General features: G+C 35.0%; 1 protein-coding gene across 2 annotated transcripts in view; it reads left to right on the forward strand.

Annotated features, from left to right (window-relative positions):
* The window catches only part of LOC118193471 (speckle-type POZ protein B-like), a 33,616-nt gene that overhangs the window by 7,074 nt on the left and 8,327 nt on the right, over nucleotides 1-18,215 (forward strand). The window contains exon 2 of one of the 2 annotated variants that reach the window (XM_085821580.1): nucleotides 3,098-3,467. In XM_085821580.1, the coding sequence (XP_085677706.1) occupies nucleotides 3,098-3,467 (370 nt within the window). Of the gene's footprint in view, nucleotides 1-3,097; nucleotides 3,468-10,290; nucleotides 12,704-18,215 lie in introns of those variants that run through there. The other variant, XM_085821579.1, reaches the window with a different exon arrangement.

The following is an 18,215-nucleotide window of genomic DNA, read 5'->3' on the forward strand; positions in this document are numbered from 1 at the left end:
ATAAAATGTAAGGGGAATAATTCTTTTAATTATACTTTTTAGATTTTTTTAACGCTTTATTTCAACAATACATATTCCAAAACTCTTTATTACTTTCTTAAGTGCGCATCTCATAGCATTTGCTTTACAATACCTTTTAACAAATTGCTTTCCAATACGAACAATTCTTGCTTAAATAGTTTTACAACGTATTTGTCAACAGGATTTCAATTTATGTTTACAATTCAATATTAAGGTTATTATATATTTAGATAACATGCATAATCATTATAAATTAGATAATTTAATAATTAGATTTCTTCACAGTACTTTCACAGTTGTTTATAAGTGAATAAATTCTTCATTTCAAATACATTTATAAATAATTTAATGAATATTTATGTATTTTGTCAAAGGCAGATACATGCTTTTTGCAATAATATGCAACAATAATATATGGATGTGAAAAAAATTTGTTTTATTTTAAACATTTTGGCGTTTGGAAAATAAAATAAAAGTAGCGAATACTCCATCAAGGGTATCGAAAGACGTATACAATTTTAAATGTACCGTAAGGCATTTTTCATTCTTTAAGCATAACATTTTTCTTAAAATCTATATTTTTGTAGTTGAACAGCTTAGAATTTTGTAAAACAAATTCATAATCAAAATCGCGCTGTTGTTAGTTATCGAAAAATTACCAAGATGTGATTTTTGCGTAAATGTCACTAAACTATACAAATTGCTATTATCCATCCCACTATGAATGTTTCTTTCATACGAAAGTGTCCCTTTTTCGATTTGTATGGAACTGTCGTGTGTCGAAATACTATCAGAACCGTGTCAAGCGAGCTTCTAAATGTAAACAAAGAACACCCCATCCGGTGACCCAAGCTTCAAAGTAGTGCTTCACTTCTAGTGCTGACTGACACCTCCTTCCTTTCCTACCTCCATGCTCTAAACACATTCCAATGAATTCCAGGAATAAAGGTTTTCCCCTTTGCTGCCTTCCAAGGAATTTCAGAACTTCATTCCGAAGAAGACCCCTTCCTTTCCAAAAGCTGAGGGTTACTATCTAATTTTACTTTTCGAAGCCAAAAGCAGCCAAGAGGAAAGAAAAAATAGCAAATAGGATTAAATATTACAAGAACAAGTAAAGAATATCTAATAAACGGGCAAATTACTTGAATAATAGTGATAAAGCAAGAGCTAGCAGAAAAAAAAAAAAAAAAAAAAAAGGTAGCAGTAAATACGCATATTAGCATTGGAAACACATTTCATTAATTACAATACTAAAGCCAATATTGTTATAATATTATTATAAATTATGTAAATATTAAGTAAATATTTCTTAGATTATATCTCTCAATTATTATTGATTTAATAACTTTCTTTGACAACAACCGTCATGGGGTCTAAACTAGACTGGAAAATTTAATGCAGTTAACTAGCATACGTCCGCTTATTGCGTACTAAAGTATAGTTCAGAAATAAATATGTTAAAGGATAGTACTTGGTACTTTCAGGAAAATTCCGGATTAAACATATTAAGCAAATTAGATGGAGAAATAATCCATAATTTATTATTTATGATACCCGTATCCGTAAGTCTATGTTTTTGTAAAAACATACGTATAATTTGCACCAAGGTATCAGTCGTAGAAACCGAGTTTATTTCTTTACTTTTTATTTTTTTTATTAATGGGGTTTGTAAAGAGATACGCTAAGATAAATGTAAAATTTATCAATGAATAAAACTTTGTCGTTTTTAAAGATGAAATTTAAAAAGATCTTCATAAACTGAAGTTTTTGCAACGCATTTTTTTTCACATTAATTGAGTACAGACAAACAAAGAGCTGAAGCAAAGAAAGTCTATGTACAATACATATTCTTTGGCTGAGGTATCACAGGGATTTGAAATTTCGGTCGAACTGCCAATGTTTAGTGACTTTACCGCCTGATCGTAAGACCTCTTGAAATTAGGTTGATCAGATGCTATATGTTGAAAAATTTATTAAAGAAAAGAGAAGATACAGTATTCGTAAAAATAAAATTAAAGGAAAGAGCAAATACAGTATTCTTAAATATAAAAATTAAAAGAAAAGAGAAGATACAGTATTCGTAAAAATAAAATTAAAGGAAAGAGCAAATACAGTATTCTTAAATATAAAAATTAAAGAAAAGAGAAGATACAGTATTCGTAAAAATAAAAGTATGTTCAGTGATAGATATACATGTTTGGGAAATAAGTCAAACTTATTTGTATGCCATTATGAAATATCAGGAATATAACATAAAAGCATCAGTGAAGAAGGAAATGGCAATTTAAATCATTGTAGTCTAAAGATAAAATATTAGAAGTATCTGCCGTTAATTCCAATACTGTTGGAAAATTTAATAAAAATTATAGATGAGGTATATTATACATTGCATGAACTCGTTGTATTATAATTTACAACAGCGAGCGTGTTTTAGCTGCCATCTTTCTTTACAAATAATTTCAAATAATTAATTTTACAGATAATTAAACCTTAGCATTGCAGCTAAGTTAAACTAGATTGGTAACTAAGTTGCATATTGAAGGATTACTTTGTACCAAGGTGTTAGAAACATTTTCTATTAACTGGAATAATAATGTAAGAGTTTATGAAAGTTACCATTTAAATATAAGTTGGCATAAATACAATATAACAATATATTATTTCTAGACACATGAAAACTTGAATACAGTACAACAATATATGAAAAAGATATAGATGAAGAGGAAGTTGAAATCCCAAGATATAAATATAAGGGTGTTCGAAAATCTTTTTATGAACTATGAAAGTGCTGCAGATGCTCATAATTCTAATCTAGTGTTCATTACATGTGTATTATAAATCAAATGTATGTCAAAGCAAATGAATAGTAAAGTACAGTTAGAGAAATTGGAAAACAGAAAAAATATCTAATCGTTTCTAATATTAAAATACGGAATTTGTAAAAAAATTAAATAACTTTAAAATCACTTGAATGATTAAAAATTGAAAGCTTAATAAGGCATATATTGCAATAACACTGGTGTGAATTTAGAACCATTTCACAAACCTTTTAGAGACATAAGGATTTTTGATGCAGGGGCATGAAAATGAGCAATGTCCACGGCGAGACCCGAACCTGGATTAGCAGGGTGTCTCTCGTAGAGTGCGGACGCATGACAATGAGCTCCCCACAAGCCACCTGCAGCGACGCGACGCCGGAAATCATGGCCGGCAACCCCTCCGAAGCAAGCGCCGAGATGGATACATCGACGTCTACAGACTCGACTGGCCCTGTCTCTGACATCAATCTTGACCATCAGATGAATCCGGACGACCTCTTGATCCAGATAAAGCAGCTGTACCTACTCAAGGCCCGTTTTACTGACCTAGAGCAGAATTTATCCAGAGCGAGGAGATCAACACCGCTGGCAAGCTTCGACCTCAAGTGCGTGCAACAAGAATCTAAGGTAACGCTTTTTAATCTTACCACTCTTGCTAAACGCCTGAATCTGCCTCTCTTTGCCATTCCCCCAACTGAGGAAGAATGTATTAAAAAATTATTGAAATCGGCTAAGGAACTTAGTAATGATGAAATCTCACTAAAATCCGATACCTTGGATAAAAATCAAAATTCGGCCAAAAATCAAAATTCTAAGCAAATATTAAAACCGGCTAAATTACAAGCAGAAAAATTACTATCTAGCACCAAAAAAATCCAGAAACTAACTTTAAATTCACGAGAAAATTCGGAATTACCAAAAACTAAAAAGATTAGAAAAATAGATGATGAAGGTTTTCAGCGGCCTCCTCGCCATCTTGTTTCACGAGGAGCGCAGATTTCCCCAGAAAAACAGGTCCCGAACAATAGCCTGCCTCCATTTTGGAGCGAACAACCAGAGGAGGAATTGCCTCCCACCCAACCTGCGGTTAGGGCGGAAGAGAAAAATGATCTCGTGGAGCAACCCGGAGACGGTACTCCCCCCCCTACTGAAAGCTCTAACAAAGCTAAAAGGAAAATACCTTTCTTCTTTGTTGAACCCAAAGATTTTGAGTTTCTTACATCTCTAGTCCAAGCAACTGTGCCTACGGCTATTTGCAGAATGAAAGGCAAGTTTTTACGCATTGAAATGCAGTCCGAAGAGGACTATCGTTCGGTGGCCCAAATTCTAAATAATCAGGGCGCCGAATATAAGTCATTTAACTTGAAACAGGATCGGCCCGTAAAGGCTATACTTCGTGGCTTACCTAATTCTGCAAAAGCTGAGAAAATTAAGTCCGAATTACAACTTTTAGGATACTCTGTTATCAGTGTCACTCAGCTCCGTAGGCACAGGTCCCGTTATCCTATGCCATTATTCTTAGTCCAGCTAAATCCGTCTCTGAATGTCTATGATATTTTTGAAGAGACTTCAATGTTTGGCATCGAAATCAAATTTGAGAAACACATCGGGAAGAAGGGGCCGAGCCAGTGTTGGCGCTGCCAAGGCTTCTTCCACAGTTCCGCAGTGTGCACACTGCCAATCCGGTGTCTGAGGTGCGCCGGCCCGCACTACGCGTACCAATGTACCAAAGACCCGGAGGAAGCCAACACCTGCGCGAACTGCCTTGGGCGGCACGCAGCCAACTGGTTTCACTGCCCCAGAAACCCGGCAAATAAAAATAAAACCCCCCCTATTAGATCGGATAACGGGATGTTAAAATTCGTACCGGCTTCGGTTAAAGCTCCAATCAGCAGCACGGACCCCTCTTTTAGTGATGTCGTTTCCGGACGGAAAAATCCCGGACTACCATCATCTACGAAAGATACGAAGCAAGCTCCTGCGACGAAGCAAGTCCCGAAGAAGAGTCCTCTCCTTCCGCCACCACCACCAGCCCAGGCTCCAGCCCAGTCCGCAGATGATGGCAGTTGCACGGACACTCTTAGGAGTGTCTTCCAAATTGCATCTGAATTTGGAATTGAGCACAAAATTCTCCTAGAGGCTTTTAGAAATGCTCTCCCAAGGCTCCGATATGTCTCCACGGGGCCTGAGAGAGCATTTTACATTTACGAGGCATACTGTGGCCTCCTAAACTAAAAGCTTCACATTCAATAGTGCAACTGGTGAAGATTCTCTCCTGATCTCCTACTGGAACGCTAATGGAATCAAGAAGAAGATTCACGAAGTCCGGGATTTTATTAATGAGCATCACATGGACCTCTTCCTCGTTCAGGAGACACATCTGGTTGAGGGACTTAGCGCGAACATCGCGAATTATTTCTGCTACCGAAATGACAGAGAGGTATGCATCAGTGACACTGTTCGTGCTAGTGGCGGTACTAGCATATATGTAAAACGCTCACTGGAGGCCTTAGAAGCGACTATAGTACAAATTCATATTCCAAATTGTCCCCCAATAACAGTAGCGTCCTGCTATATGCCTCCGAGACAGGGACCCGCATTTATCTCTGATCTCAGAAAATTAAGTGGTGTTGCAAATAATCTGATTATCGCAGGAGATTTAAATGCCCGTCATAGAAGTTGGGATTGTGTCACTGCCAACAACTATGGCGATAAACTCAAAATTTGGGCTCAGGACGCCCGTATCCAAATTATTGCGCCAAACATACCTACCCATTACCAGTTTCCTGGGGGGTTAGGTGCTCCTTCCATTATTGATCTGGCCTTATTTAAAAATATCCCAGTAGATTATTCGATCGAAGTGATTCCGGAATTGTCCTCTGACCATTATCCGGTTCACCTCACCCTTAAAACATCCAAAATCAACCAAAATTTACAGGCGCAAGTCTCCACAAATTGGGACAACTTTCGGTATGTCTTGGAAAATGGTATTCTCCCCCCTATCAAAATTCACGATAATCAGGAGGTTGACTTAGCCATTGACAGGCTCAACCAAACCCTAGGAAGCGCATTTACAGCCGCTTCCAAACCCAAATTCAGGCAAAATTATTATAAATTACCTGATCACATTAAAGATAAAATCAAAATTAAAAACCGCCTTCGCAGAGATTGGCAAAATACACGTTTGGAAAACTTTCGAGTGCAACTGCGAAGGATTCAGAATGAGATCAAGTCTGACATTAAGAAATACACAGACGAAAAATACGCAAACTATCTTAAGTCCTTAAAGACTTCTGATAATAGCCTCTGGGTTGCTAGCGCACGGCTTCGCAAACCAAAGCACGACATTCCCCCCCTAATGGGCACGGTCAACGACCGGATGGCACTAACAGACACCGAAAAGGCTGAACGCATAGCAGACAGCCTTCAAACACAATTTTCACCTAACACTGGACTCATGTTCGATTCCTGTGCAGAGCACACGCATGAAGTCCAACACCAAGTTGAAGAATTTCTCTCCTCAGATACAAATTCTGAGGAACCCATCACCACAACAATGACTGAGATTTCTGCTTTTATCAAAAATCTCACCCCCGCAAAAGCACCTGGCCTGGATAGGATTTCTAATCGCATGATTAAAAACTTACCAGTTAAATTCATATTTTAAACTGTTTACCTAGCAGTTTTGATAAATTCAATGCTAAGGCTAAAATATTATCCCCATAGCTGGAAGAATGCATTAGTCATTCCTATTCTAAAACCTGGAATGGACCCAAAGGTCCCTCAAAATTATAGGCCGATCAGCCTTCTGTCTTCACTTAGTAAAATTTACGAAGCTATACTGCTTAGATACCTGAATGATTTCTGCCGAAACCGAAATATTATTATTCCTCAGCAATTCGGCTTTCGTGCTAAACACTCAACTCAGGCCCAGCTACTGAGGGTAGTTGAAATCATTCATACAGGATCTCGCAGTGGAAAGCCTACAGCTATTGTTTATTTAGACGTAGCAAAGGCTTTCGACAGATGTTGGCATATCGGAATTTTATTCAAGCTCATGCGACTTGAAATTTCGGCTAATTTTGTGCACATAATGCACTCTTACCTCACTAATCGTACCTTTTCTGTCAAAGTAAAATATTCTGTCTCTTCTCCTCGCCCTATCTTGGCTGGGGTGCCTCAGGGAGGAATTCTTAGCGCTACGCTCTTCAACTTGTATGTAAATGACATACCACAAACACCAAGTGTCGATCTAGCACTCTATGCAGACGACACAGCCATCATTTCACAGCACCCAACATTACATGCCACTCTCAATCACCTACAGCTGTATTTAACAGACTTGGAGTCCTGGCTCATTACCTGGAAAATCAAAATTAATGTCGCAAAAAGTGCCGCCACAGTTTTCTTTTCCAGAAAGAGGAATGTCCATAGTCAACTCCCTCCACTCAGATTATTTGAAGAAAATGTACCCTGGGTGGAATCCTACAAATATCTGGGAGTTTATCTAGATGCGAAGCTGCTCTGGAATACCCACATCAATTATGCCATCTCCAAAGCAAGAACTACCAGAACCCAACTGATGTCTCTCCTCAAAAGAACAAGCAACCTCTCCCTCAATAATAAGATCCTTTTATACAAGAGTACCATTCTACCGATCCTGACGTACGATGCTGTCGTCTGGTCAACTGCTGCCAATAGCCACCTGAAGAAAATTCAAGTATTCCAGAGCGTCACGCTTCGTATTCTGACAAATGCTCATTATTTCGTCCGTAATGAAGTGCTTCATAACGATCTCAAAATTCTACCCCTGGATGCCTTTTTCCGGCAAAATTCGGCCAAATTCTTTAATAGATTAACACAGATCGAAAACCCAGTCTTGCATTCACTTCCTGCTTATGATCCAGCTGAGCCCAGCTCAGCTAAGCGACCTAGGAGCGTTCTTGATAGAACTTATAACATCTTTCCTAGGAAGCCAAAGCGGAGGTGTCTGCTTGACTAGGAATTCTTTCTAAAAATTTTTTAAATTAACAAGCACTTCACGGGCCTAACCTGGCGACCCTTAACTATTTCTATATTTCCACATGCCCGCCGGACCTAATTCGGCCTCGTTTCTCGGTTTTATATCCGTGCTGCTATAGGTAACATGCTCCTCCACTTGCCAAGACTTCATCTTTTCATAAAACACGGCCCAGACAATTAAAAATCAGACTTGCAATAGTTTTAACGTTTCGTTACTATTTTATCATCTAACTTAATTATTTAACTTAAACTGTTTAATTATTAAAATTTAAACTAATATTCTAATCTTTAAAATCTAACTCCCCCATATGCTACTCATAACACTTTTATTCCATGAATTTTTGTTCCAGCAATCTGCACAAATGTACAAGCTTGCATATCTTCAGTCATCATCTGCAATCAGGTAATCCAAATTAATCCTGTCTCTATTTTTATTTCTTTTCCCCTTTTTAATTCACTTTTCCTCGCTTGCCTTCCCTTTAACTATCTTAAAACTTCTCCGTCTTTTCTACAGTTAACTTTCTTCACGGTTCTTTCCGCTTCAAAAGTTGCTCCTATTCTTCTCGCCACGGGCGGTAGGAGAACTTTTTCGCCTCTTGAATCCTTTCCCCCCCCTTCTTTTCGTTCCACCTTCCCTTGCTCCGAGCTTTAGTCGCAAGACTCTCTCCCCCCCCAGCCCATCCCCAAGGCATTAGCAATTACTGCGGTTTTCCGTATTACCTAATTTACCTTTCCCAAGCCCTGGAAAATTATGTTTCCCGGCTGATTGTCTTCCAATCTTTCCGAATCCATTAATGCAACGCATTCAGGAATTCGCCTTTATTCATCACCTCTCTCTCTTTCAACCTAGTAAAACAGGTTGAAAGCAGAAAGAATTTATCGTCCATAGTGTGGACTCCTTATTCACTTCCTTCCCCGTAAACCCATAATGGTCTCCTTCATTACCCTTCAGCCAGTGCTTTGTCTTAATCACCTCAGTTCTCCTTAACGAAGTTGTGGAGGTAATTGCATTAAGTTGCAAAGGTACTCCGGAAAATATCGCCTTGGGCCTTGGGCCGAACCTGGATCTCTCGAATACGAGCCGAGTGTGCTAACCATGAAAGCGGGCAGAAAGGAGGGAGGAAATACCTTAAATACTCCCCCTTTTAGAGAGCGAGTGGGGATTAAGGAACCCAATCGCCAAATTCTGGTGGTGAAGAATCATCATCCGTCACCTTTTCGTTCGGGGCGCCGCTGTAGTGTCATTAAGTTATTTTGAAATAGGAGACATGAAAAACAAGCAAGACCCTCACGAGAACTCAAACTTGGACCTCTCGAATACGCGTCGAGTGTACTAACCGTTAAACCACGAAGGAATGCAGAAAGAAAGGAGAAAATAGCTCATAACCTAATTTTTAGATTTAATTAAAAGAGTTTTTTTTAATTAAATTAGAACTATTTACCTAAAATGGTAAATTTGAAAGTTAAAAACCAGTCTTTAATAACTAAGGAGATATGTTATTATTTATCTAGACAGGTACAGGTACAGGTAAAAATGTTAGAAGCACCAGAAACTTCAAAGACGGAAGAGGCATGGCTCCTAAACACTAACCGGCCACAGGAAATTAAGAAAGCTATTGACAATTCTTTGGAAATACATAAGTTATTATCAAGAGAGAAGCACTGAATACGAAGACGTCAAAAAGGAAGAATATTTAATACCAAGCAGCGGATGTACATAGCCTACATCGCCTGGATTGCCTCCTCCAGTGGTAATCAGGCCTCTCATTCATATCACAAGCATTTATCAATTTTGTAAATAAAAATACATAATTACATAAATGCAAAATACATAAATAAGAATAAATATGAAATACGTAAGTACAAGAGATGAAGGATACACATAAAGTACACAGAAATAAAATAAAGAATAATACATAAAATGTAAGATGATATATAAATATCGTAAAATGTTATATCATAAATATCAAAAAGTATCATATGATAAAATTAGAATTTTCATATCTAGGGAAAAAGAAAAAACATACAATAATGTATAATACGTCATATGTTAAATGAAAAAGATAAAAAAAGGAAAATAAAGCCATAGAAGGACACCATCAATTAAAGTTAGCGCAGTTCGTAGCCTACACTTTATACAAAGCAATCAATCAAACATGCGAAAGTATTAGCGACTGGCGCGATCTCAGGACTGCAAGAACCAACTTCTATTTAATAAATTGTTTATTTATTTATTTACTTATTATAAATTAATTTCAGTAAATACATTTTTTAACATATAAGCATTTTACTATGTGTTAAAAAATTTAAAGCTGCAAAAGTAGCCTCAGAGAATTACAGAGCAGCAAAAATTTTCAAAAATTGCGTATATATGAATTTTAGTCGCAGAGGTTTGTGAAAAGTTGCAAATTTGCGAAAAACCGCACAATCTGACCACACAGTTGTCCAGCCCTGTCGGCGACACAGTTTTCGTAATACAAGTTCGCCAATTTTGGCGCAGTTGAAGCAAAGATCCCTTACAAATTCTTTGGCTGAATGCAACAGCATTCTTTGGCAGTCAGTCGTCTGAGAGTACTTCAACTGACACCCTCCGTAGTAAGCAAAGAATAAAGACTTTGCTCATTTTAACCTGAAAGCAAAACTGATAACTGTGTTGTTTAGTTTTATCACAACACATAATCTCTGGAACGGAATTCGCTATATGTAATGGAGAAGGAAAGAGACGACAAATTTACTTTCACGTGGATTATTGAAGACGTTAGTAATATATGCCATGAATCAAGAGGGGAAAGTCTACGCAGTCCAGATTTTGTTTCGAATTCATTGCCCGGCATGAAATTCCATCTGGAAGTGTTTCCTCAGGGTTTTTATGATCTAAATTATGTGCGCATTTATGTCACCAGAGATGATAATATTTCAGAAATATGCACTATGAAATGTAGTGCTGAAATACTAGACTCCAACGGAAAAGTATACCGCAGCATCCCTAACGAAGTGGAGATTGATAATTCTAATGGTCTTAGATTTCTTTATGCATTTGAAAGAAATCGTCCTTTTCGTTCCTTGGTACGTGATAGTCTGGTCATAAAATGCACTTTTCAGCCTATGGATGACTCAAATAAAGAAGAAAAACTGCCTGAATTTTCCTACAGAAATTCTTTGTTTACAGACGTCGTCTTACATACTGGTGATTCGACATTCAGAGTGCATAAAGCTGTTTTATCAGTACGATGGCCCAAACTTGTGGAAACGCTGCATGCTGAAGAAACTTGCGAACAAATTCTGGATGTGAAGTCAGATATCCTGGAGGCTATGCTGGAATATGTTTACACTGGAAAACTAGACTGCAGTAAACCTGATATTTTACCGAATCTGCACCTGGCTAAAATCAAGTACGGGCTTCCGAATCTGGAGTGTACACCCTATGTAGACCAAAAAATAAGAACCCGAATCACCACGGAGAGGATATCATTCGAGTGGCCAATTAAAAATTTTTCCAGCCTACATAGAAATACTGTTATATATAGTCACGTATTTTCTGCCAATATTCTGCAGTCTTGCCTGTGGAATTTAGAGTTTCACATGGGAAAACGGGGCATATGTGGTACAATCTTCGATATTTTCATTTGCAAGCTCTCTGATAGTCAATCCCAACGAATTTTCGTAAAAAGCAAAATATTCTACGATGAAACTTATTTTGCTCAGAAAGAGTATACGTTCGAAAAGAAGAAAAAGTTTAAGTGTGCAGAGTTTTGCCGATATAATTGTGGAAAACCAGAAGACGATGTGTTGTTACTCAAGTGTGAATTTGAATTTTCGAACGGCAGTCATTCTTCGGAGATTGTGGAGTCATCTCCTGCATTTGTATCCTCTCTTAATTGCCATTCTTTCAAAAATGACTTTCAAAACCTTTACAGAAGTGGAACATTATCGGACGTGAATATAGCAGTCGGTTCGAAAATATTCCCGGCACATAAATTTATTCTAAGCGCTCGATCTCCGGTGTTTTCCAGAATGTTCCTGAGCAGTATGAGGGAGTCGAAGGACAACATAGTTGAAATTACAGACATCAGTCCTGATATAATGGACGATCTACTTCTATATATGTATTCTGGTTGCTTGAAAAATACATTGGACAAAACTGTTGAGGAACTGTATGCTGCAGCCGATAAGTACGATGTACATGCGCTGAAGAAAAAATGTTCCTCCTATCTGAAATTGAATTATCTTAATATCACCACTGTGACAAAAGTCCTTCAGATAGCCTGTTTACATTCAGATGATGATTTGTACCAAATTGTACTAGAATTTACCGATAAACATGCGGAAGATATTTTTTCAACCTTTGAATGGAAAGAATTGGTAGAAAATAACATAGGAGCAAAACTGTTGCAGGATTTGGTAAATAAACAAAAACAGAACAGAAAAATATTTATGAAAATTTCTGTCGAGCCTCTGTTTTAAAACACTTTTTAGGATATGCCCAAAAATGTTTCCTTGGTAAATAATAAAAAACCATAACAATGGATGGACTCTAGCAATATTGATTTTTTGGTTAACATGATAACATGAAAAATGACCATGGAATTTACTTGCCTTTAATTAAATGATTTCATTAACATAAAAATTCAAGCACATGCTTGAAAATAGAAGAAAATTTTATTTCCATTTAATGCAGACATAATTAATTTCTGCTGTACTTATGTATTATCTCGTTGACCGCTGGCGGAAATTTCGGCAATGGTTGCCAGTCGCCATACCTACTGCGGCTTTCTAAAGGAAGATTTCTAATCCATTATTCCAGCTAAATCTCTCTATCTAGCCGGATGACGGAATAGTATGTAAGTACAGTTTCTGCTTATTTTTTTGTGCGCTAAAGAAAAAAATTTTCCTTGCAATTAATTTTCTTTGGCAGTTATGTAGATTTTTAATATATATATTTAGCTAATATTTTACACAAGTCTATTTTCTAAAATTACAATTTACTTCTATCTTTCTAATTTAAAAAAAGAAAAAATATATATTAATGTTTTTTAAAGCTTGCAGCTAAACTATGATAATAAAATACTATAAAAATTCCGAATGGTTAACAAAACTGAAGAAAAAAAATTAAAGCTTGCAGTTTTAATTTAATATTTAAATACATGATCATGAACTTTTTCTTTAACTGAATGATTTCATGAAGGCAAAATTAAACCATATACCTGAAAACGAGGAACTTTTGTGTTCCACTTAATGCAATCTTTTAATTCTTTTCTGTTTATTGGTTTGCTTTTATGAAATAATTTTTTACATTTTTCAATAATGTATGATTCATTGTTACTGCAATGCTTTTGTTTCCATTTATCCAGATTTTTAACGTTTTCTACTAATTACTTTGTTTTTGGGAAATACTTTTTAAACAATGAAAGATTATGTGTTTTGCAGTGCTTTCCTTTAGCATTTAATACAGATTTATAATACTTTCAGCTTACTGTTTTGCTTTTGAAAATAATTTTTGTACACTTTTAAATAATGCAGGATTTATTGTTATTGCAATTCTACTACACTCCTTTTTTTGCAGATTTTTTGTTATTTTCTGCTTATAATTTTTTATGAAAAACATTTCTTTTTTTTTAAATATTGCATACATGATTGTTATTGAAATTCCGTATTGCTTTTGCAATACCATATTTTTTATTCTGTGAAGTATGTATTGCCTTCTGCAACTTTCACGTTTTAATAATTTTTTTATTTGACAAAAGCCAAATATTAGCGCTTAAGCCATTAGTTCACGGGCTTTCCAGTATTTTTTAACAAAATCATACCAAGAAAGTGCAATATAATTATTTAACTGTTCAAAAATCATCGGCTGACTGGAGACACAGAAAATACAATTTGAAGAATCCACCCCTCCAGTTTTGTAGAGGTGGTCTCGCACACATTCATGTCCCCTCAAATGTCTAAATACAGCTGCCACGGTCTTTCTTAAAGAACTGGGAATGAGAGTTGTCTCTTCCCTCAGAATCCTCCATCTCTTATCCATAATATTTTTAATCATATACTGCTTATGAAATTTCGTAAGAGTGAGGTTAACAAACAATTTAACCTCTTCCAACCGCTTTCTTTGGAAGAGAGAGAGAAAGGAAAACATTTTAATAATCAGTTTTGAATTTTATTATAACTGGCATCTCAGAATCAAGCTAATATTACACCCATATTTTTAAATTTGGAATACCTGTAAAATTAAACACAAATTATAAACCCTATATTCTTTATATGTAGATTACATTCTTTATTTGCTGATATGTGTATTATGTTCTAGATGTTTCACGTTTTAATAAATTATTCTGATTTTTATCATCACCGGAATTTTAGAATCAAGCTGATATTACACCCATATTATTAAATTTGAAGTACCTGTAAAATTAAACGCAAATCATAAACCTTATATTTTTATATGCATATTACATTCTTTAATTGCTGATATGTGTATTATGTTCTAGATGTTTCACGTTTTAATAAATTATTCTGATTTTTATCATCACCGGAATTTTAGAATCAAGCTGATATTACACCCATATTATTAAATTTTGAGTACCTGTAAAATTAAACGCAAATCATAAACCTTATATTTTTATATGCATATCACATTCTTTAATTGCTGATATGTGTATTATGTTCTCGATGTTTCACGTTTTAATAAATTATTCTGATTTTTATCATCACCGGAATTTTAGAATCAAGCTGATATTACACCCATATTATTAAATTTGGAGTACCTGTAAAATTAAACGCAAATCATAAACCTTATATTTTTATATGCATATTACATTCTTTAATTGCTGATATGTGTATTAGGTTCTAGATGTTTCACGTTTTAATAAATTATTCTCATTTTTATCATCACCGGAATTTTAGAATCAAGCTGATATTACACCTATATTTTTTAATTTGGAGTACCTGTTAAATTAAACACAAATTATAAACCTTATATTCGCTATATGTATATTTTATTCTTTATTTGCTGATATGTGTATTATGTTCTAGATGAGGCCCACCGGCGGCAGAGCGGTAAAATCGCTGAACACTGGTAGTTCGGTTCGAGGTTCGAATCCCGCGAACGGGCTGGCTGCATGGGCGTTTTCGTGGTTTTCCCCATGTGTAACGTGTATACGAGCCAGTTTCCCTTAGAAAGTCCTCCAGAAAGGCATCCATCCCCTTAGGCAGATAGTCCTAGTGTGCTTTGCCGTATTCTCAATACACACACACACACCTATGTTCTAGATGTTTCACATTTTAATAAATTATTCTGATTTTTATCATCACCTATTTGAAAATCAAGCTGATATTACACCGTCACTTCTAAATCTGAAATTAATTGTTAAATGAAACACAAATTATTAGCTTTATATTCTTTTTGTAAATTAAACACCAATTATGATTCTTATATTCTTTATATTTATTATAGTCTTTATTTCCTTATATGTGTATTACGTTCTAGAACTTTCACGTTTTAATAATGAGTTCTAAATTATATCCTCAGTGGCACTTCGGAATCAAGCTGATACCCATACTTTTAAATCTGGAGTACTTCTTAAATTAAGCACAAATTATAAGCCAGAATAAGGCCTGAATGATTGAACTGATAATTGTTTTCAGATATTTTCTGCAAAAAATTAATTCTATGTTAGCCTGTGCTCTTATGAGAAATGTTTGCTTTTACTGCCATATTAATTATGAACTCTATCACGTTAATGATGTTTCCTTGCATTAATCTGATAAAAAAAAATTGCTCCCTTGGTGTTTCAACGAATATACAACCTGAAATTTGAAAAGGTAATGTATATTTTGCTTCGGTTATTTAATTGTATGTAATAATTATAATTTAAATAAAAAAAGATCATTTCGCGTTCATTAGTGATTTATATGTATATAGTAATGAGTACCCATTAATTACTCACTGGTTTCTTATACACATAAAGCAAGTTCCTTTTGCAGTTAATTTTCCTTCAGCAGTTTCTTTCAATACTTAATCTGATAATTTCGTTTAAATATCACGCTGAATAACAATCAAAAACAAAGTCCAAAGCTAAGAATCAGTGTAAATTTATAAAAAATTTACGCTGAATCTTAATGATGGACTTTGTTTTTGACTTAATCTGACATTCAGACGGGGAAGTGTGTAGTGACTCAGACTGTCGTATCAAGGGTCCGAGTTGGAATACCGGAGAAGGCATAGGTGTAGATTTTTTATTCCTTCATAGCCCGTTCCCCGCCTCCGTAATAAAGTGTTCAGGCTTCCGGCCTTAGTGGTGGCCAACACCCGTAATTGTTAGTGACAACCATTGGGGGAAAAAAAAAAAAAAAAAAAAAAAAATTAATCTGATAGTTTCATTTGGTTTTGTACGTGCAATTGTAAAAGATTATATTATCGTTTCGATAATTTTTTCATCGTGCCCTTTGTGTACTAACAATCGCTTCCTTAATGTTTCAGCAGCAAATAACATATGCACCCAGGTTAGTAATTGCTCATTAGTTACTTATATAGAGTGATAAGTGTTCGTTAATTATTTATATATGAAAAAACAAATTGTTGTTAAAACAACTGACTTGTGTTTGGTAAGCAAAATGCAGTTTCTTAAAGGTTTCGTCATCTGATACTTTTTTTTAATTCATTATACTCTAAGTATTATAAAATAAATTATGGTTTTGATCATTTTTCAATGAATGTACTGAGGGTGCACCAGCTGCCGAACGGTAGTCGATTAACACTGGTAGTTCGGTCCGATGCTTCGACTCCCGGCGAACAACCTGCTTGCTTGAGCATTTTCAGGGTTTTCCCATGTGCAACATGCATACGAGCCAATTTTTCTTAGAAAGTTCTCCACTAAGGTATCCTTCCTTAGGTAGGTAGCCCTTCAGAGCTTTGCGGCAAATAAGCTAAACCATACGTTCGAACACGTAATCAACATATAGATCATCCCATGCAGCAGTTTCATAATGTACAAACATCGTTTGTACATTATGAAACTGCAGCATCCAAAAAAAATGACATTCAGAATTTCGCTGAATTCTGAATGTATTTTTCAAACCTTACATTAGCTAATATATATATATATATATATAAAATGTTGTATGAACTTAAATCCATTTAGTGCGAATACAAGTTATTATTACTTGCGCAATTGCTGCAAAGTTAGTTAATAATAATTTATTTCCTAAACAGTATTGATTAATTGATTATATTATCTCCTAAGTTTAATTAAAGTAGAATTGTTTTAAAAGTGTGCATCCATACTGGTAAGTTATATTTTAAAAGATGTTTTGAAGTAATTTGAAAGCAAAATGTTAATAATGTTTTAACGGGGACTGGAGTTAAATCATCACGAAGAATAATATTACAATTGTAAAAGTAAAAATTAAAACATGTAATTATTGTCATTGATAAATTATCTTTAGAATTTCCGCGCTGGAGATAAAAATGTTTTTTTTTTTTTTTTTTTTTCTTCCGTACAGTATTGCTATCGCTCCCTTTGAAATCGTTTATTTTGTTAATCAAAAATTAGTTGAAGTGTTACAAAATATAAAATCGATAATAAAACAAATTTCAAATTAGGAGTTCCACATGACAATATTCCATGGAAGATTACGTTATTCAAATTTTGATGGTTCTAGGTACCGTTGTTTTATCACAATGCGAGAAACATACATACATCTATGTAGATTCTTCATAATTTAATTTCTTTAAACATAATGCAGGGCTCTAATATTTGGGGGCAAGAATTTGAAAAATGAACCGATATTTATAGTGAACCAACGCAAAATGGCAAAACGAAATTAATAATCCTTCTGGGCAAATTGCCCCTTTGGATTTAAAAAAAAAAAAAATTTTTTTTTTTTTTTTTTTTCTTCAAACGTATTTTGTGCTGAAAAATGTGAAATCAGTTACCTATATTGTCAGACTGAAATATGTCAAAAGCTTGATACTGCTAATAATTTAAGAGCTCTAAGAACTCACAGAAATTTTAAACATCTAATTCCAGTTTTCTCGAAATTTCATTAATTATATTTAACGTTAATCCTTTGAATTATTTCAGTTGAATATTCTCTACTTTTCCTTATGAGATTGAAATTAAAACTTTTCATAAATTTCTGCGATGTCTATGAGCTGTATTCATAGTATATCGTGGCAACGATTTGAAAAGTGATACAGCCTTTTAAAGCTTTCGACGCAAAATGCCAAAACGAAATTAATAGTCCTTCATTGCAATATTTTTAATTATTTATATTTATTCATGTGCGGTATTCATTGCTCCTTTGGACCAAAAAAACTTCTTACATGAACTGCTGTAAATGTGTGAACAAAACTGG

The sequence above is a fragment of the Stegodyphus dumicola genome, chromosome 8, assembly GCF_044657685.1.
Source record: "Stegodyphus dumicola isolate Sdum_Otavi_A_Nest chromosome 8, ASM4465768v1".
In the NCBI taxonomy this organism is placed as follows: Eukaryota; Metazoa; Arthropoda; class Arachnida; order Araneae; family Eresidae; genus Stegodyphus; species Stegodyphus dumicola.